Source organism: Amphiura filiformis, chromosome 2, assembly GCF_039555335.1.
Source record: "Amphiura filiformis chromosome 2, Afil_fr2py, whole genome shotgun sequence".
Taxonomy (NCBI): domain Eukaryota; kingdom Metazoa; phylum Echinodermata; class Ophiuroidea; order Amphilepidida; family Amphiuridae; genus Amphiura; species Amphiura filiformis.
Window position 1 is genome coordinate 28696287 of NC_092629.1, and position 22654 is coordinate 28718940.

The following is a 22654-nucleotide window of genomic DNA, read 5'->3' on the forward strand; positions in this document are numbered from 1 at the left end:
GATATTAAATATAAATATCCCATTCCAAGTTTTTTTTCTTTCTTTTTTTTTTTTTCGTTTTATTTTATTTTCCAAATATTTTAATATTACCCAAATTGCTAAAAAGTCCTCCATGCTTTCGTTTGAGTCTTTCACATAACAATTCTAATAAAAGGTTCCAGAAATTCCAAAGAGCATTGGATGTTTTTATTTATTTATTTATTTATTTTTTTTTGCATGAACCAGTTATACTAGATAAGATAGCTAAAAAGCTTATTCGTTTATTTTTCCAGATATTCATATCCTGATCGTTTTGGTATTTTTTTATTTTTTTTTATTATTATTCTTATTTATTTATTTATCCAAATATTAATTGTACAAATCCGTAACCCAGGATTGCTAACGGGCATTGCATGTTCAAGTTGCCTTCTTTTGAGTCTTACGTGACCATTATAGACAAAGGATCCACGGATTCCAAAGAGCATTGCCTAGTTACATTTTTTTCAAGCTCTGCATGACCAAGTTAAGATGAAATTGAACTTGGTTACCTCATGAATAAGGCATTATGCAACAGTTAACATTTAACCCACCAGCAAGATTGTAACACCAAACAACCTTGTGACATGTTAGTCCGAATAATCAGACCCAGAACAAAATATTAATTTCTGACATGATCGTGTATGCATATTAAATATACGTTTTATGCAGAGTCAGTAAGCTTTACACCTAAGTTTCCAAAATGTAAAGGTAAAAAAAAATACTCATAATAGCCTTTCACTTCATTAAATCACAGAACCTGACGTGCTTATGTTACATTAACTATCAAATTTTACTTGCCATAACCTCAAAATGTTTTAGGCCCTTTAAGAAAATGTCCAAAATTGAACAAAATACGCCAAATACGTCCAAATTTCTTGAGGGAGACGGGCTATCAATAGCGAAATAATACGAACGAAAATGCTCAGAGATGTTTGGAATTTTCAGATTTTCTATGGCTTAACTTGAATTTTTGCCAAAAATACTTGCTTTTGCTACCTATTTTGCTAAAAGTAGCTTTCAATATTGTATCTGCACATCATCTCATAAGCTATTTAATTTTAATTATTTATTATTATTATTTTTTTTTTTTTTTCCCAACGCATTTGCAACCGTGATGCTTGGATGCCCATATTTTTAGCATCTGTGACCTTGACAGTCTATCGATCTGGTCTAACATGACAATGATACCATTCATCGGGTTATTCAGTTTGTTAACTCATCAGGGTTGCCAAACCCATGATTTGGTAGCCCAATTGGGCGACTTTTGAAGATTTTTCCAGAGACTTATTACAATTTCCTGCCCCACAAAACCACTAGTTAAGAAAAATTTGGGCGACATTTTTTCAACATTGGCGCCCGCGATTTCGATAGTTTCCTCATCTTTTGATAAACATACGTACTACATGATTATTTTGCCATCTTGTAATGTCGTTTGTACTATCACTTATTTGTATCCTTTATTTGATTATATCTTAAAATTGAAAGATGAATATCAAATAAATAAATCTTGAATCTTATCATTACTGATTTCATTACTTATTAAAACACGATTTATTAAATGAATTAATTTATTAAAATACGGGCAAACGAACCGTCCCCATCTTCAGCCATAGCTGTCATAACTTTATTTGCATATTTGCCTCAGTCAATTCTCCCTACCTGCTGACTTTATTTGCATATTTGCCTCAGTCAATTCTCCCTGCCTGCTGACTTCGTAAACAAACCATTTTAAATGACCAAAAGACACGGGAATGTTCCCTTTCGACTCCAAACTTTTTGAAAGACATCCCAATAATTATTATATTTCTTTAAACATTTTTAATTACAAAATCGGGTCCCCACTATAACATAAAATTTATCTCACCCGGTTCTGTAGCTCAGGTCAAGCCACGGCCCACGATGGCCGACAAACACAACAGTGACACTGGTTAGATAAGCGAGATGTTTTGGTTAATTTTTCATCCTTTCACCGGCTTCATCGAGTCAATCCAATTATCACGATGATTATTACAGCTACGGATAAAAACTCACGAGACGTGCCTAGATTGTTGATATTTCTAATCGATGTTTTAATATCAGTTTGATGTAATATGTGTATTTTGTTGCACGACAAGCGTTGATCGAGAAATCGATCTACTATTCAAGCCGATCTACCGCACAAATTTCTCGTAGCGTAGTATGTGATTTCTGCACATTAAACCTGATATTCCAGCACGGAATTTCACGTTTTGAGATGATTATTGTCTAACCAGCGCATCATTTTTAGATGTATTCAAAGCACAACCTTTGTGTGCTGTAAGCTTAACCGCTTATTCACTTAAAGACGAAATATTCAGGACAAAATTTTTTAGATGTTGACTTGTATGATTTCAAACCAACAATGATTTGATCACCAGGATCATGTCCCATACCTGCGACATGCGACGACTCTCATTGGTTCCCGGGTCAATCACCACAACGCTGGCATGACAACATGACCTCTGACCCGGTAAACAAATGGAATCGCCACTTTCACGGCAAGGGCAAATTGAGTTTAACTTGTTGCACATCGTTAAACTTTAGTTTCCTACTGTTTTGGAAAATCTTCAGCTGCTCATATCTTTTGAACTGGTTGTCCAAATTCAATGGGGTTTTCTGAAAACTGTAGCTTTGCAAATGCTGTTTACAATCCTATAAGAAACTGAAAATTGAATATGTCTGACTTCAGATTGATTTTGCTCGATCGCACCACATATGATCTTACTAGTTTCAAACTTTGTTGAAGTGCCAGTACAATTGTTCCTCCTGCCTGGTGTGGGTTTAGATAAGATGTACATAGTAGAATCCAGACGTTGCATTCCAAGGCATCTGCTGATGGTTTCATCCTTAGCACGATGCTCCTCATCCTCCTTTATCATGCTGTGTCCTGCAGAGAGAAAGAAAGAGGACAAAAGTCCACACAACATTAACCCTAACGCCCTAAGGGCTTTTGAGCGACGGAAGGGAAAGAAGGAAAGAATAAAGAGAGAAAAGAAGGAAAGAAGTTGTTTGCTCTGGGTGGGATTCGAACCCGAGACCCCTCGCATGCCAAGCACTCGGTCGGCGACACTTTGCCACAGGTCTTGGGCTTCGCTGGCCAGCGAAACCGTGCCTATATATCACTTAGGGCGATTGCGTCATCACACCACGTGGGATGCATGCACGAACAGAGCATATATCAAGTAGTATTTTGTAGTATTCAGGCGGGTTAGGGTTAAGGAAGCCTATACTGAGTTTCGATAGTGGTAACCTAACCCTAACGCCCTAAGGGCTTTTCGGTGACGGGAAGGGAAAGAAGGAAAGGACAGAGAGAGAAAAGAAGGAAAGAAGTTGTTTGCTCTGGGTGGGATTTGAACCCGAGACCCCTCGCATGCCAAGCACTCGGTCGGCGACACTTTGCCACGGGTCTTGGGCTTCGCTGGCCAGCGAAACCGTGCCTATATATCACTTAGGGCGATTACGTCATCACACCATGTGGGATGCATGCACGAACAGCGCATATATCAAGTAGTATTTTGTAGTATTCAGGCGGGTTAGGGTTAAGCAATGTCTACTTTTTCAGCACTTGTTGGAAAATGTGTTGATTTTGCCCCCGATTGTGTAGCTATTGATTGGGACCCTGCACCTACTCACAACCTGAAGCACATCATCCATCCATACAAAGACACAGAACAAAATTGAGCTAAATTTACTATATGTGACCATCCATCTCAAACCGCTCGTAAAGTCGGCAAATTGTATTTCGAGTTACAGTGCAAAATGTGTATAATTAAATGTTATAATATTCATATTTATCTAATGTTTGTCCTACATGTTTCTCATTTTAGTGTCGGTCAAACGCCAATCTTTAATCCTATTGTTGAAGAGGATAATAAGCTTATGCTAATGTATAGAGTTAGTATATAGCCCTAGTCTTTGTTTGCTTTGGCCAAACCCTGTTCAAGTGGTGAGTTATGCACATATCAAATGCAACCCCGGCCCCTGGGGACCCGGGGATGGTCCGGGACTTGCCATCATGTGACCCGGGATTTGACTAAAAAATTACTCCCGGGGGGAGCCGGGTGTTCGCCGGGACTGGTATAAGACTTGACGTCGGCCAAAACCCCGGGAAAGTGGGCCGGGACTTGACCCGAGCCGGGCCGGGATTATGTCGTAACTTACCCGGAGTTTTCCAACCAGTAAAATGGGCCGTGGTTTGCTATGTCCACATGTATGGGTCAGGGAATCCTATCACTTGGCCGTACTTGAGCCGTGGATGTATATTAATAATCCACTGAGTCGCTACATTAATGTTACTATTCATACAAATCCATTTCCAAATTTTGTCATAGTAGTTCATGTATCTGCTATTTAGCGGGGCTCTAAAGTTAACATGTTTAACCAGACCACACTGGCTTCTTGACATGCACGCAAAGCGAGAGCCTGCTATACGCTTATTTATGCCAAATGTTTTAACCACCGCCCAGAGTAAAGTTTTAAATTATTAGGCCTACACTCAAAAACAAAACTGACCGTGATAATAAAAGAATCCATGGTACTTTTGTGACATCTGCGAGCGACTGCTACATGGCCACAATACTTAATAGAAGACTAGATAGGCCTACTATAGGTAGTGTACATGTTCTTTATATTATAAACTCTCCGGCTGTATTTTTCTTCTTTAAAAAAAATAATTATAGGTGTATGATATAAAAATTAAATTCAATGTCTTGTGTTAATATACAGATCTCAAAACTATATTATATTTTCATGTTGGAGAGTTTAATAATATCATTAATCACAAATCGTTGAAAGGATGTTTTCAATATTATAATTATCATTACATGCATGTATAATTATTGAAGTTGCATTTTGGATTGACATAAAAAAAATCATACATAGGCCTATGATATTATGTGCTTAAAATGTTCATGCAAAGATCGAACATTCGCCACTCCCGTATAAAATCGTGGACAGATGTTTATGCAGTGAGCTGTTTCTTTCATATCTTTGATGTTTTAATCATATTATAGACCTACATGTAGGCACGATATTCCTGGTTTATTCCCGGCATTTCCGACCTGCCATTCATGCCTCGTAATATATTTAAAACAAGCATGCATATTAAATAGAGCACTTGATGGCACACAGGGATCCCCCTCTTGTCCCGTTCCCCTGCCACTGTAAAGCATGAAAAATACACGAAATGACTAGGTGGGAAAGTCGGGTGACTGGGGTCCGACATTGATATATGTAACGTAAAATTCCTTCGACGGTGTGCTCGTCCGAAAAAGGGTCATTTGACATAATAGACGTTAGTCCGAAGTGGAAACAGTAGGCCTATATCTGAGAATTACACTGCTCTGCACTAGTGACGAGAATCTAGGTAGCCTAATTTCGTTATCGTTTTTAGATGTTCCGCAACAAGGTGAGTAACTGGCGTATCTGCCATGGAACACACATGTTGGCCTATATTTGAAGCGTTTGAATCCTCCCAGCATGTCCAGTGCTCGGCAGTCCATTTAGCATGTTTAGTGAAGACATACCTGAATACCGAATTTTGAGCCCGCGATATTAAAACCATATGTAGATCCAGGCCTATATCCGATGCTCAGGGCGGGAACTTGGGCCGAGGAATACCGGGGTTTGCATCGGTTTGCATCGGATATTCGCCCGGGGCCGGGAGTGGCTGAGAGTTTTGCCGGGTGGGTCCGGGACTGGCCAGGTGTTTACCGGGACTTGAACTTTTAAACCCAAAATCCACGGCCCACGACCCGGCCATCCCCGGGTCCCCAGGGGCCGGGGATGCATTTGATATGTGCATTAACTAACAATCAAAAATGAGAGGACATTCCTGAACCTTGTTGACTTGAGGATGATTTGAAGTGACCGCCAATTATGACAATTTGATATGTAATACCAGCGATTGTGGAAAAGAGAAATAATTTAGCACCAAAATAATGTACCCTTTTACTGAAGGAGCAAAGTTTAACAAGCCATAAATCCGCTTCTGGATATTGTTTGAAGTCAAATAATATATCATTGTAAAGCTTATGATATATATTTTCTAAACACGGAAGAAAACAAAATTGATCAGGGGCCGACTTTACGAGCGTTTCGATGTGGACGGTCACATATACTCCAGCAGTGGTAGGAACATGATGATGTCCAATGCACTCTTAGAGAAAAATGTTCCAAGGGTTCTACATACAGGCTTGCCAGCTCAAGAGAAAAGGGTCAGCAAGAACCCCAAAATGGTTCTTTCTGGTCTTCAAAGATCCTTTTTCATGTCTAAAATGATTCTTTTTGGCCTTTACAGATCCTTTATGTCTAAAATGGTTCTTTCTGGTCTTCACAGATCCTTTATTCATGTCTAAAATGGTTCTTTATGGCTTTGCAGAACTCTTTTTTAGTTCATTGTGGAACTATAAAGGTTCAACATACAGGGCAGCTTAAGGGGTGTGGATTTCAAATGGATTCACTCATTCAGGCACAGTGTATTTTACCCATACGAAAAATCATTCCGTACGGACCATACCGTGCATGCACAGATCACTGACAGTAACGCAATCAACCAATCAGCAGTTGGAAAATCGTTAACCCAATGACGTCATCGCTGCATTTTCATTGATAAAATTCAAAATCGTTCAAAAACACGAGTTTTTAATTGCAAATATTTAATTTTTGTAATCATGAATGTCAATGCCTTACTCAAATTAACATCGTGTATTATCGTTGCGTTGAATGCGCTGAAGCTTGTGAGGTGGATCCTTTGCAAATTTGGCGGATCTTTTGTTTTTTGTGACATTAAAAATCCATCTTTCGCATGGCCGCTGTGTGTGGGGGTGTGTGTGTGGGAACGGGGTCAGCTATGCACGCATGGGTTCTATTAATAGCGACCTGCATGCATAAACACTAGTACTGCTGACTGAGTGTACCAATCGTAGCAGGGTGTAAAATATAAAACAAAGTCAATGTTTAATCTCAAATACGTTATGGGGTAAATATAAGCATTTGAATAATTTAACAATAATTTGAACCTGAAAAATAAATGAACATGAAAGTTCATGAGTGATTTTTCAACATATTTGACTGTTGGATAAATATGGGTGCTGCAGCTTTGGAGCTAAGGCAATATGGCGCATTACTTTGAAGTTGGTAATGGGTAAATTACACTGTGTCAGGTAATTGAAATCCACACTCCCTGTGTGGAAGATTAATGTCACATCTTCCATAAGGGGTGTATGTATTTCAACTGGAATAGCTACTTACCAGGCATAAGTGTATCTATGAGACTATGTGAGTCTTCATCGCCAGTACTATATACAACAGCATCTATCAGGCCATTAGGTGTAGCATCACTCATGTAGGGGAAGGCCCCAGCTGGGGCCCTGTATAGAACTATTGCATCAGGCCCATCTTGGAGAAGACCCCCTGCTGTCCAGTAATTGCCAATTTGTGGAACAGCTTGCCTGCAAGGCAATTATTTAATACATTCACACATCAATGGGTGAAACAGATAGTGAGAACCAATCAGAGCAAATGTTAGAAAAATACAAACCATGCATTGATAATGTATAATACACAGGCGGCAGGCACGTACTACGAAGTGCTTTCGGACACCCTCATTTTTCTTGCAGGTTGATGTATTTACATTTGCTTGTATTTTCCAACATTTTTAGAGACAATTTTGTCATTAAAATAGCAAAAATCATGGAATGTTTTTCTTGAGAAATTGTACAAAATAATGCATTTGTACTGAGATGTTGATGTGCATATAATCTGCAGGGCTTGTGCAATAGACATATGCATGCATTATTTTATACAATTTCACTCCCAACAAGTGATTCATATGCAATAATTAACCAAAATTAAATATTCAATTTAAACAATGTCAGGATTAGACTTTTATGTGTATTGGCTGTTTGCCTACAAAATTATTTTTGTTCAGTGATTTCATTCCAAATCCATACCGGTATCATTAAAAATCAGTTCTCCACATCATTAATATACAACACCATAGTTTTTCCAAGACCTTTCTTTCAAATATTGGGACCATAAACACATACAAAATAAATGTTTAGTGCCTCTTCTTCACACTCACACACATAATACATTATAAAATGTTTAATGTGACTGAAAATACATGTTGGAAAGAAGATATCTTACCCTTCCCAGAATCCTTTGCAACATGATGTATCACCTCATTTCATCAAATGTTGGATCAAATGATACTCCCGTTAGGCCTACCTTGTACAGGTTCCCTTTGTTTTCATTTTGAAAGTAGACTGGCTAAGCATTAGTGATGTGGTCGGCACCGTTTTTTATTGTCGACATGTCGATATAATTCAGTATACCGGCGTCGACAGTGTGTGTCGACATAAATAAAAATTCTAAAAAAAAAAAAAAAAAAAGAAAAACACAGCCAATAAAGAGAGGAGGAGCAGAACAGATGAAAAATTATATTAATAGCAAATCCAATCAAAAAACTCAAAAAAAAAAAAAAAATGCCAATTTTTTTTACAAAGTTGAAAAAGTTGTACATTTTAATTACTTTTGTTTCTATTGAACAGCTAGCAATGCATACTAATTCAATGTGTCCCTGACTGTTCAATAGAAGCAAAGGTAATCAAAATGTACAAGTTCATCAACTTTGTAAAAAAAATTGCCATTTTTTTTTTATTTTTAGTAGCAGTATTTCTGGTTTCAACCTTGAATAATGAAGTCAGTTTGGGCCTATAACTTGCTTTTCTGGCCCAAAATATTTTTTGAAAACTAAAAAAAAAAAAAAAAAAAAAAAAAAAAAAAAAAAAAAAAAAAAAATTTTGTCGACATGATTTTTTGATGTCGACATGTCGGCATACGTGCCGACGTCGACATTATGTCGACATAAGGCATGTCGACCACATCACTACTAAGCATGGGTCGAAAGTCAAGAATTAAACATATTTTGCAAGATCTGGATATGGTCTGCTCAATGAGGTACATTTCGTCACAATCAACCCATGTTGAACTAGATAGCAGATCAGTACAGAAATTAAAATGGGTGAAATGCATTGTGGGAAGTGTAAGATATTTTTGTAATTTCAGATTCCAACAACTGTACCCACCTTTTACTCCTTGTATTTATCGCTATGTCAACATCACCCCTGACCCTATCAGAACCAATCACAAAATAGCCCTTTGTCGTTGGTATGGTAACCATCAAGGTCAAAGGTCATATAGGATTTGTCACTAATATGACCGTTGAATAGAACAAGAGTCAGGTAGGTCAGAGGAGTGTTTCCATTTCCACCATCAAAAAGCTCTATCAAATTAAATCAAATCAAATTATATCAAATCATATCAAATCAAAGCAAATAATATTTAATCAAATCAAATCATATCAAACATCAAAATTAAATCAAATCAAAGCAAAGCAAAACAACATTCAAATGTGACATGATCAAGCTTACAAATTGCTGCAATAAACCTCACATGGACGGCCCTTTTTTTGGTAAAACACTGAAACTCAAAAATCACCATTTCAATAAATTAAGCCTTAAAGTTCTTAATAAATGTTATTAGGCCAAATAAAAAAATAAACATGTTTAATAACGTCCCCTCCCGCTTTCTTTTTTGAGGTTTCTTCAATTATATTTTTATTTTTCAAAATTCAGTTATATAACTTTTCAAAAAATATGTCTAAGTAGTTGATATGCTTTCTATAGCTTTGCTAATATACAAGAAACATGTTTGGAAGGTTTTGAGAGGGGACCTACCTCTCAGAATGTTCAACAAAATAAAAAAGGCTTCCTCCTTTTTCCAGGGCATTAGTTTATATGCTAAAACAGCTCAAAGTATGGGTATTTACACCGATTTTGCTATAAAAATAGAAAATAAAAAAGCCACTCTTCCCCCTTTTTTTACGAAAACCCGTACATGAAACATGTTTTTTTATTTTACTTGGCTTTAAGTGATGTCAGCAAACTATTTTGCCAAAATGTTTGCCAAAAAACATTTTGCAAAATGATAACACCCATGAAATGTCGCAGTGTGGACAGTATGGTATATGTAAATGACCTAAATTTAACCAAAAATAAGAAAGTGTTTTCTGATCATGCCATACCTACAAGAGGTCCCATTCTTTGGAATTTTTTAGATAAAAATTCAAAATCTGTCAAACATTTCCGCAATGAATTAAAAAACAACTTATTTCTCAATATAATTAATCTTTTACGTGAGCACGTCCCCGTCCCTTGTCTTGTATTTTGGTTATGTTTGGTAAAGTTGCTTTTTTTGCTAATTTAATTCAATTTAATTTCATTTCATTTTAGGGAAAGACTAACTTTCAGGCCTTTTTGGTCTTTCAGCCTTTTCCTCCATATGTATCATGTTTGTATATTTTTTGATGTAATGTAATGTAATGATTTTTATGGAAATAAATATGAATATGAATATAATGGTGTCCGCAAATCAAATCAAATCAAATCAATTCAAAACCAAATTATCATCCATACCATGCCAGTATGGTATCATCAATTCAATTCAATTCAAATCTAAATTATCATCCATACCTATGAACTCCTTTGATCTGTTTCTAGGTTGTTCAACATTGATCTCATTAATGACAATATCATTTGGTAACACAGGACAGCTGTTCAAATCTCTTGGTGTTTGTGATGTGATTGCGAAGGCATCAGATGATAGAAGGTCATGAGAGAAACAGCGACTGAGAGACTGGCCTGAAATTTGAAGCAGGGCTGACTGCACCTGTACACATAGTTTAGAACAAAAGTGCATTACAATAATGACATTAATTATCACATCAATGTTAATCAATCAGAAAGTTGATTTTGAGTTTCCCGTCCACCAAACGCACTTTATTTTCGGGCCCGCACTTTAAATTCATTATTGTGATATTCCAAAAATAAAAATAAACTCTGGTAATTTTTGCAACAAAAAAACTTGATAAATATCTGTTCATTTTGAGTGGACAAATCAAAATCAAAACATCCATTTTGCTACCAGCGATTCAGTCAACTTGTCTGATAGTAAATTACAAAACGTTTTAAATACACTCACGTTTGGCCATATAATGAAAGTCACAAAATAATGAATAATGAAAAAGTTGCCTGACTTATTTTCAGAAATTATGTGATGGAAAACTCAAGATCGACTTTCTGAGGCTATATCAATTTACAAGATTGATTGATCATTTGTTCATTCTTGTCATTCATTCGTTTGTTTATTCTAATTTTCAATCATTCATGTTTTCTTGATTCATTCATTTGGGGTCTCCCTGTCAGTCCTAAACACTGTCAGTCCGAACCACCTCAAGTCCGAATTTTTAGGGTTAGGGTTAATGTTAGGGTTAGGTTTAGGGCTTAAGGGTTAGCATTAGGTAAGCTTAAAATTCGGACTAGCGGTGGTTCGGACTGACAGGGTGTACCCCATTCATTCCACCCATAAATTGGTTTTACTCAATCAGTCCTTCATTTGTTTCATTCCTTCAGTATTTTGTTCGTTTATTCTATCATTCATCAATCTGTTTTTCATTAGTTTTTTGAGTAAACTTACCGGCATTGAATTTGGTATCAGCACATTAGATAATGGATTGTGTACACTCTCCAGGCAGTACACAATAGCATCAACCAGACCCTCAGTAGATGGCCCAGCCCCCTCTAGGAGGATGGTTCCGGGTGAAACTTTGTACACTGTGATGGCGCCATAACGAGTTCTCATAAAACCTGCCATTGGAAAAGGAGAATATCGTCATTGGACAGGAAAAACTTCTTATGTGTCATTGGCCCCTTAAAGCAAAACCTCCTAGGTAATCACTTGGCAGTTCTGTTTTAAACATGTTCAAGGGCCACTAGGACATATGAGGTTTTTCCTGCCCAACGACAATATTCTGAAGTTCAGAAAATTCTTGTTTAATGGGCTGGGAAGAAAGATAATTTTGAAGTTATAAAAATCAATTAAGCCAAAATACTTGAATGAAAATGGCTCCTTTTCAAATGTTAATGAAAATAGTTTCTTTTCAAATCTTTATGATAAAAGCTTCTTTTTTGAAGTTTAATAATGAATAATTTTTTCAGACTTTTAAAAATGTATTGCAAATGTGAACAAATTTTGCAGAACACTAACAGCTACCAAAATATGTATGAAAGAAAATTCAAAATCAAAAATTTAAAAACAAGAAGAGAAATTCAAAATCAGCAAAGAGAGGAAAATTACACACACTTTTACAGTCTCTTCTTCAGTCTATAATATCGAAATGATTAATTCGAATTAAACAATTCATTGATGTTAGCACTGGGTCAACGCTGTAGGTGGTCTTCCTGTGCTTTTGAATGGGACAGCAGTAACCTTGGCCAATTTTTAGACCAAAATTTCGGATATTTCAGATTTTTTTCTAAGTTTGAGAGAGCATAACAAGACTATCCGTCGATGGAGTTTTATTTCTGTCGGTAAATATTTTTTAAATTAAGTTTGTCATAACATATTAAAAAGACAGAGACCCCTACTGTATAATATAATTAGCTAGGTAAGTTTTGAGTAACCTTAGTGAAAATTATCAAAAAAGTGCCTATTCTTTTGTGTGTATACGGTCCATCCATCACCTGTCACTTGGTAGTTTGTAACATGTCTAATGGCGCTGCCCATCGCCACTCGATGAATTGTTTAATTCGAATTAATCAATTCGATATTATAGACTGTTCTTTACAGGCTTTTGTACTAAAAGCTCATTTTGATCAACACTGATGTGTTAGGATTTAACCTACCAGTCACAAAGAACCATTAGGGGCTGTGCAATCATTATGTGTAGTGTGTACCCTGGGGTGGTGCAGAATTCTCAAAATGGTCTGCCAAAAATCACTTACCCCAATTAAACACCTGAAATTGTCTAATCATGTGATGTGAGTGCAGTGAGCAGAAAATTATGCATATTTGAACATTTCTTAACATGTCTCAATACATCTGTTTAGGGTGCCCAAATATCTGTGCCAAAAATTGCTTCTCACTCCCTCATTCTGGCCTGACACAAAATCTTTGCCCCCCCCCTCCTTTTTGGCCTGCCAAAAATCTTTGCGACCCCCTCCCCCTGTAATTCACCACCCTGTTGGTACACATAATTACTGCACCACCCCATAGGTCAATGGTACTAGATCTGATGCCCAGTTTGACACGTACCTACAACCTTTTGGTGCAGACTGCTAAAAAATAGGTTGTTCAGTATAAAGGTATTTAAAATCTATGGTATCATATTATGTCCAGACCCTTTCACCCCCCACAGGGCCGTTAGGCCTAAAAAAAAAAGTTTGATTGGCGTAACATAAAAAATAGGGTAGGTCGGTAGGTCTATGGATTTTTAAAAAAGTATATTCAAGGACATTCTTTGTGACCAAAGTTACCAATGCAACTTTTAAAGCTGGAAATTGCATTTGATAAAAGCCTTGGATCCTTTTTACTTTTTTTTTTAAATTTAATTTTTCATTTCCTTTTTTTATTTTTTTGCAAATAAAAGAAAAAAAGTTGAGGGTTGGGCTTAATTTTAGGGTGGTCTGGTTACGCCAATAAAACAATTTTTTAGGCCTTACCAACTTACAGTAAGAAACCTGAATTGAGCCACAATTGCTACACCCATCACAGAGTACATGTACCCCTAAACCCTCAACCTCCTCCCCTGCATTCCCCCTCCCATTCCCCCAATTATTACACTATTCCCAACTCATCATTAGCAAACACAAATTGAGCTAGAGGCCTGATACTTGCTACACCCATCACAGAGTACATGTACCCCTAAGCCCTCAACCTCTTCCCCTGCATTCCCCCTCCCATTCCCCCAATTATTACACTATTCCCAACTCATCATTAGCAAACACAAATTGAGCTAGAGGCCTGATACTTGCTACACCCATCACAGAGTACATGTACCCCTAAGCCCTCAACCTCCTCCCCTGCATTCCCCCTCCCATTCCCCCAATTATTACACTATTCCCAACTCATCATTAGCAAACACAAATTGAGCTAGAGGCCTGATACTTGCTACATGCACCTATCACAAAGTACATGTACCCCTAAACCCTCAACCTCCCTCCCCTGTAGCCCCTTCCCTCCAGTTATTGCCAACTCACCATTAGCAAACACAAATTGAGCTAGAGGCCTGATACTTGCTACACCCATCACAAAGTATCCTCTAGAATTTGTCATATATCCCAATAATGGTATGCTCCAGTAAGACAGGTTGTCCTCTCCATACAGTACCACTACAAAGTCATCTGTAATGAAAAATATAATCATAAATTGTTCATATCACTTACATATAAATGATAATACCAAAATTAGTTAACATTTTGACCAGTAATCAACACCCCAGCAAACACAAAACATTTTCAACATCATTCGCAAAAGGTTATAAAAAGTTGTCAGAAAATGTTTAAATGTCGGGTTTTATAAAGGGTTATAAAGGGTATAAAAGGTTTTCATAACATTAAAACACATTTTTTGACAACCTACTGCAAATATTTTAAAATAATGCTATTTAAAAGTTGGCAAAAAATGTTTGCAAGAAATAGTTTACAATATCATTTTGAAATCATTTAAAAAATATTGTTGTAGTGTGTTTTCATACAAAACATTTTAAAGCATTTTCATGACCTTTACATAATGCGACATCTAATGTCATTAAAACGTTTTTACCTAAACTAAAACCCAAAATATAACTTGTTAAAAATGTTTTGTGTTTGCTGGGACCACTACTTTCTCTGCCGATCATCTTTTGGGTTAGTTGGCGCTGGGCGCCGGGTCCTCGTATGGGGCGTCTGCAGTGGGTAGTTGTTGTTTTTTTTCCAACAAGAAGTCCTTAGACATGCATGGATCTGTAGTTCTTTAGAAAATGTGAAATATTCAATATAGCAGTGATGCCATTGGCCTGAAGTGATTCTGCAGGAAAAGAATAAAAAAGCAGGCAAAATTGGGCTATAAAGCCTCAAAATGGGCTGAAAGTATATAAAAGTGCAGTCATTTGGAGTAACAAAAAATAGGATTTCAGGCATGGTTCAAATAAAAAATTCAGATTCCCTCTCAATACCCTTCCAAATTAGATTCCCCGCTTAAAACTCACTCTCCCCTCGGTGTAAATATTGACCGGTCCCTAACCTACCCAGACTTGTGTAGCCAGCTCCTTTATCCCACAATTCAATGTACTGCTCATCATTCACTAAACTTATTTCGTTGATAACCAGTTCAGCATTTCTTGATGGACAGTAGTTATGATCTTTAGGTGTAATATGAGCCAATTGCCACATGGTACCAGTCTCTGTATCGCATCTATTAATAGATTCATCTCTTTCACTGTACGCATGATATTCCATAACAGGATCCATATCCGGAGTGAAAAAGTTCACCAAATCTTGCGAATACCGATCTGGGTTTATATAATACACAACGCCATCTATAAACCCGGTTTTATTCAATCGCATATTCTCGCGGAATTTGCCAAATTTAGTCGAATGGAGGGTGACGGCATTTGGTCCATCGCGGATGTTATTGCGAGGTGTGTCAAATGGTGTAATATCCGGACGTGGTGCGTAAAGACCCTGATAGCCAATCAGAAAGTATCCATATTCGTCAGTGTGGCGGCCATCAATCTTTATCACGCTGTAAGCTTTCTTGCTATTTCCTTTCCATAGAACCTAAAGGAAATCAAAATACAGCAAACATGGTATCAAATTAATGAAATTTTGAATTGTTACGTTTTGTAACATTACATTTTACAAAAATGTTGTGGTTAAATACAGAAATTCTCCCTTTCCAAAAAACATATGTGAGTACTATGAAGCAAATTAAAATGCTGAAACATCTGAGGTGTACTGAGGGGGTGGTGCAAGTTACACTATGGCTCGAAATATTGAGATAAAATTGACCATCTTTTTGACCCAGTTTTCGGCTATAATTGTTCTCATTTAAACAATTTTAGCATTATATTCAAACTTTTGCACACATTTGTCCTGGTAAAGTTATACAAAGGCGAGTCAGCAAGATGATGATTCTACCCCCTTGACTTGGACCGTTTATGCCTTTGTGAAACAATTACTTTCTCCCGAAAACCAAAAGTGAGTTTTGAGTTGGATAAAATTGCATTTCAGATTGGATTTAAAAATCTTCACAAGGTTTGAAACATACTGTTTTTATGAACTATAATAAGGCCTAAAAATGTTTGATTGGCGTAACATACAAAAATAGGGTCAGTCGGTCGGCAATTTTTTTATTATTCTTTTCATTATTTTTTTTTACACACACATTTTAAGCTGTAAATTGCATAATGATAAAGGCCTTGGAACTCTTTGTTTCTTTAAAAAAAAATTTAATTTAAAGTCTAGGGTCGGGCCTATTTTTAGGGTCGGCCGGGTTACGCCAATCAAACAATTTTTTTAGGCCTAAGTACATTAACTATTTATAGTATTAGACCATGTTATTCTTTGTTTTAATTGCTGCTCATATGCTGAAAAATACAGTACTTACAACCTGGAGATTATTAAGAGGAAACCCTGGTCTTCCCAGACTGGACAATTCAATAAATTCACCCATGTCGTTTCCTTGTGACCTTATATTGACCTCATTCAGTACGACAGGTGGGTATGGGCAGACATTAGCAGCGCTAGGTGTTGATTGGTTGACCACAAAAGAGAACTGGCTCAAAGCATCATGGGAAAAACAGCGCACAATGGATGTTTCATCTGGAAAAAAAAATAGAAAACAATTATGTAATGTGATCAGGCAAAAATCTCTGCCATAAGGTTCCTTTAATTTGGGACCTAAAGGGATTTAGCCTTTTTCCTGTTTTTTGTCAATCAAATTCCTTTTTTTGTTGTTGCTGTTCTGGGCCAGATATAAGAGCGAGAATGGACTCTAGTCGAAATCCATACACCCCCCTATCAAATGCAATTACCTGAATGGTGGATTCCATTTATAATGTACCATAAGTTCACTGTATGGGAGACTAAGGTCATGTCTTCCATAGGAGATGTAGGGATTTCAACTTGAATAGTCCACTTCGGGGCAGACGACACTGAATGGGTGATTCCATTTGAATAAAGGTCACGTCTCCCAAAGGGGGTGTATGGATTTCAACTTGAATAGTCCAATGTACAGATACTATTTAAAGCATGTACACAATCATGATAATGACAATTATGTTACATTTTGTGTACATAACCATGATAATGAAAGATATGCATGTTCAACTGCTTAGTGCCACAAGTAGGCAAGTGCAATAGCTGCCCTGTGAACATTTGGCAATCTACACCAGTGGCGTAGCCAGGATTTTGGAACCGAGGGGGCACAACTTGTAAATGTACCGACGGAAATATTTTTTGCCGACGAAAGTTGTGATTTGTTCACCCCCAATTTTTTTGCATGGTTTGAAAAAGTGAAGAGAGAAAAAAAAAAAAAAGGATAATAAGCGGTACCGACATAAAAACAACAATTTTTTCATGTATAATTCAATTTAATTCACAATTTGTCATCATTTTTTTTTTAATTCGCCCCTTTTTGGTGTTGTTACAGCCTTACATGAACCGACGGCCATGACAAGCGGGGGTGGGGGGGCACTGGCCCCCCTGGCCCCCCACTGGCTACGCCACTGATCTACACACAGTATATTTTATTCATCTACACATGGCAGCTATTACAGTTGTAACCCACTTCTGGTACTGAGCAGTCATATTATTGTGCAACCTGCCCAAATTGCACTATCTGATATTGAAATGGTTATTTTTAACCGCAGATGTTATGGCTTGTTGGTCTAGGGGTATGATTCTCGCTTCGGGTGCGAGAGGTCCCGGGTTCAATTCCCGGACAAGCCCTTTGTCTATATTTTGTTTCTTCTAACACTAGCCATATTTATATTTACCGTACATCGATAATTATCCTAATTCTCAACAAAAGGATATTGGCGTGAGATATTTGCACTATAAACACACAAGGATAAATTATATGCTTCATTACCGGAAGTAGCACTTTTTCATGATGCGTTAGATGCGCACAGGACATTCGGAATGCTTCTCACACCCAAGAGTTATCAAAACAGAAGCTACATGTACGCCGCCATGATCACACTGTTGAAAGGGCCATTTCTAGCTTGCGCCAAAATATTTACACATTCCCTGTGCAACCTCGGGTCATTGCAAATGTACGGTAATGTTAATTGGTACATGATTTGTGCGGTGTCTCACTATGAACAGCAAAAGTTTTAGTATACATACAAAGAATATCGTACACGATGAACTCAAAACTTAGTATATTCAATATAAACATGCTGTATGTGTAGCCCGGGGGGTCACTCACTACTTGACTTGCTACACACCCGCGTCATTGCAAATGTACGGTAATGTTAATTGGTACATGATTTGTGCGGTAACAGTGTCTCACTATGAACAGCAAAAGTTTTAGTATACATACAAAGAATATCGTACACGATGAACTCAAAACTTAGTATATTCAATATAAACATGCTGTATGTGTAGCCCGGGGGGTCACTCACTACTTGACTTGCTACACACCCGCGTCCAAGAAAAACATCTAAAAGAGTATGTTTTTCACCACACAGCGTCGTCAACGTCTTTTTGAAAAAGGAGTACTTTTTCAGAAGGCATAGCCATTTTGGGGTCCTTTTTCAGTCAAATCATTTAGACGTTTAGGGTTAGTAATAATATTGTTATTTGAGTGAGTTTGCACTAATTTGATAAAAATCACCACTTTTTAATTGATTCTTGTTATCTTTGTGCATGTTTTTTCTAGTATCTATAGGTCTGCAACATCAAAAAGACACCTTGGGTATCAAATTAGCTCATTTTCCTGTTTATGCCACTTAGGGTATAAATTAGATATTTCTCAGTTGATGCCATTTAGGGTCTGGTTTTTGCATGTGCTACGCCATTTAGGGTAGGATTTTGCATGTGTTTTGCCATTAGGCCAAAAAAAAAATTGTTTGTTTGTCCACGTCCGACCGACCCTGTACTCTGGTCCCGACCGTGTCTTTCTTTTTTTTTTTTTTTTTTAATTTGCGTTGAATGTGCTAGTAAAACAGTGGTTAGTATAAATTTAAAGAAAGAAAATGTAAAGAAAATGAACAGTATAACATGCAGAACCATCTCAAGAGTTAAACCAGTAAAGTGCTGTGTGTTTTGACTTATTTACCAGTCTTCAAATTGTCAGTTTCAAGTGCAATATCTGTAAAAAATCCGACCTACCGACCCAACTGTTTCATAAGCCTCTATGGACAAACAAACAATTTATTTTTTTTGGCCTTAAGGGGTTCAACTTGGTTAAAAGGCAGGTCTATAGCAAAAACAACATCATATCATTGGCAAGCTAATATTATGAGGACAATGAAAATTACTCCTTTTTTGAAAACCGGTGACGTCATGAAATGAGATGTGCCCGCTGTGAGAAAAGGGACTATAAACGCTCTCAATGGACAGAACGTATACTGTTGCTGTTCACAGAAAAAAATCCAAATTAAGTACTGCAAATTTCATGGTTTTTAAACATATGGATAAAATCAGCCGCTTCATTTTTATATATTAGACAATTGTGATATTACAATTCATATGTATATCAATATCATGAGAAATATTAGGCCTAAAAAATAAATACATAATTTGAGCTTAAAATTTCATCTGAGACTAGCATATACACCGTGTTAGTCTACAAACTCATGTATCTGATTTCCCTGTATATTGCATTGCTATAGTTTCAGTTGGATGAAATATTACAAAGCAAATGAAAAGTAACAATTACTGTGTGGGCTTTGTTCCCGAAAGATAACAATAGGGTGCATATTGTTATGCAGCATTGTTATGGTAAGTGATAGTACAACTCATTGTTGCTAATGTCAAACTTGTCAAAGTGATTGTGATCGTATGATGAGAGCATGATAAAGTGTCCGCTTCATTTACCTACGTCATCAGTCAACGGGGAGAACACGACGCTTCAAATGGGGGAAGAACACGACGAGGCTGAACTTTACCCACACAATTTCTCCTTTTTCAGGAGAAATACGCACAAAAAATTGCAACAAGTGTCAACTTGTAATGTAATAATTATTCTCTTCGAATAGAGATAAACTTGTTTTTGCTATAGACCTGCCCTTTAACCCTAACAGAACTAGGACTCACTAAAGCTCACTATTAAAACCGCTCTGCGTGCATGCATTCCACGGGACTTGATGACCCAATCGACCAAGTCATATATACCCAGGGAATCGTTGGCCGGGCCAACGTCACCTGTGTAGCTACATGCTGGGGATCTTCTGCGTGGCATGCGAGGGGTCCGAGGTTCGAATCCCGGGGGTGCCAAGTGACTTTCTTCTTCATCTTCTCTCCTTTTTCGTTCCTTCTTTCCCTTCCGATAGCCAAAAAACCTCGGGTAGGGTTAGGGTTAGTGACCATGCATATTTTCCCTATATGCCTTCTTAACCCTAACAGAACTAGGACACACTAAAGCTCACTATTAAAACCGCTCTGCGTGCATGCATTCCACGGGACTTGATGACGCTTAATCAGACCAAGTCATATATACCCAGGGAATCGTTGGCGGGCCAACGCCACCTGTGTAGCTACATGCTGGGGATCTTCTGCGTGGCATGCGAGGGGTCCGAGGTTCGAACTCGGGGTGCCAAGTGACTTTCTTCTTCATCTTCTCTCCTTTTTCGTTCCTTCTTTCCCTTCCGATAGCCAAAAAACCTCGGGTAGGGTTAGGGTTAAGCGAAAATTCGCCATTAAGGGTGCATTTCAGAGGTGGTCGGACGCGGTGGGTAGCACTTTTGTGAGAGTGACCCCCGGATGTGTAGTCAACTGCTTACATTTTTTTCATTTTGGTTACCTAGTATTAGTAGATACTAGATTTCGCGGTTCTCGGGTTGGGCGGTTCTCGTGATAGGCCTATCTCTATATTACCCAACACCCGTTACCCATAATACTTGTCCTGACCTTTTAAACTACTACCATGACTACGATATACGTCTCTCAATGATTAAGACACAACTATCAACTCTGTTTTGTAGCTGTGACGCTTACTTCGGAACCCATAATCTGAAAACCCATCGTTCGCCTCTTCCAAGCCCTATCCTGCTACCACATCGGAGGACCCAAGTGTCTGGATGTAGGCCGTCAATTCAATCGAGAGAAATGTGAACGCAAACGGGTTATATAGGCCTTACCATAACTGATGATTTTTATGTTAATCATGTCTTTAGGCCTATTGGTCCGATGAGATGCACCTGTTAGTCACACTGTAATGCTTTCCGATGCGCGATGCGGTACTCTGCGCGTGGCCCGTTGATACCATAGACATATGTTTGTCTGGGGTTGATACTCCGCGATAGCATAACGCGAAAGCACGCAATATCGCACCGCTTGAGTATGCGATATCGCACCGTCTTGAACGCGATATCGCACCGCTGCTAACGCGATATCGCACCTTGCTGAACGCGATAGCGCGCAGACGGACACTCTGTAATTAGTATTATGATATGATTAACCCTAACATTGCCCATGGTTTTTTTACAATCAGAAGTTAGAGAAGAAACAAAAAAGGAACAAAGAAGTCACTTGGTACCCCCGGTATTCGAACCTTAGACCCATCGCATACCAAGTACACAATCGCCGACTGGTAGCCACCGTGATTTTGCTTTCCCCGCCAGTGATTTTGTGTGTATACTTTAGGGGGTTCGCATCATGCTATCATGGAATTTACTGATGTTAGGGTTAGTGGTGCACTGGTCTGGACTTAAGATTTATAACTGCTAACCTCTCAAGTGATCAGGATTTTTTTAAAATATTTTTTTATAATATTCGGCCAAAACCATGCAAAGCCCAGTAGTGTTCAAATGCTACTAAATTAAAGGGATGCCAAACGAATATGACAGGACAGGGGTATGGAAAGGAGTCCTATTTTAGAAGCAGGATCAAATCCAGAGCAACCAGAGAAAAACCTATGTGGCTATGCAAGAAATTGAACCCGGGACGCAGGTGAGAAGTGAGTGAGAAAACCACTACACTAACCCGTCCTCATTATCCATTTTAATATATATATTTTTTTCAAACAAAACATTATGTGACACGATCTGGTTCATGGTCAAAGACGGAAAATTTGAAATTGAGATAAAGGCAAAAATATGGAGTAAATAAAAAAAACCCAATAAAATACATAAGAAAAAAGACATTACAAAACTCTTCGACCTTCTGTGTTTTCAGTATTATCATGATTATCATAGCCGATTTAAACCATAGCGAGATCTGGGTGACAAATCACAAGCCAGATCCATTACATCATAGCCAATTTTAGTAGGCCAGAAATTGGCCTATCTTTACATAGAGACCTGTGTTAGAGTATGTCCAAGTGGACTACAGAAAAGTCTACTGCGACTGCCAATGAAGAATAAAATACTAGTATATAAGCAAATTACCTGTAATGGTTTCCATGGTAATCGGGACACTTCCCGCTGCAAGTGATTCTACCAATGTGAAATCTACGGTATTATCACCAAACAGGACCGCGTCAACCAATCCCTCACGAGTAGCTATTGATTGAGTCACAAAAGTGGGCAGGCCACCTTGAGGAACCTGAAAAAGAAACATGAAAGAGAATT

General features: G+C 37.7%; 1 protein-coding gene and 1 non-coding gene across 2 annotated transcripts in view; one reads left to right on the forward strand and one right to left on the reverse strand.

The window, feature by feature from the left end:
* The window catches only part of LOC140139565 (uncharacterized), a 43565-nt gene that overhangs the window by 13453 nt on the left and 7458 nt on the right, over positions 1 to 22654 (reverse strand). Inside the window, 9 exon segments of the mRNA XM_072161273.1 lie at positions 2762 to 2923; positions 7288 to 7487; positions 9181 to 9322; positions 10572 to 10767; positions 11575 to 11744; positions 14136 to 14279; positions 15164 to 15695; positions 16525 to 16739; positions 22472 to 22628. Coding sequence (XP_072017374.1) covers positions 2762 to 2923; positions 7288 to 7487; positions 9181 to 9322; positions 10572 to 10767; positions 11575 to 11744; positions 14136 to 14279; positions 15164 to 15695; positions 16525 to 16739; positions 22472 to 22628 — 1918 coding nt within the window.
* On the forward strand, positions 17796 to 17867 carry Trnap-cgg (transfer RNA proline (anticodon CGG)). Its single transcript has one exon. It is a non-coding gene; the product is annotated as a tRNA-Pro (tRNA).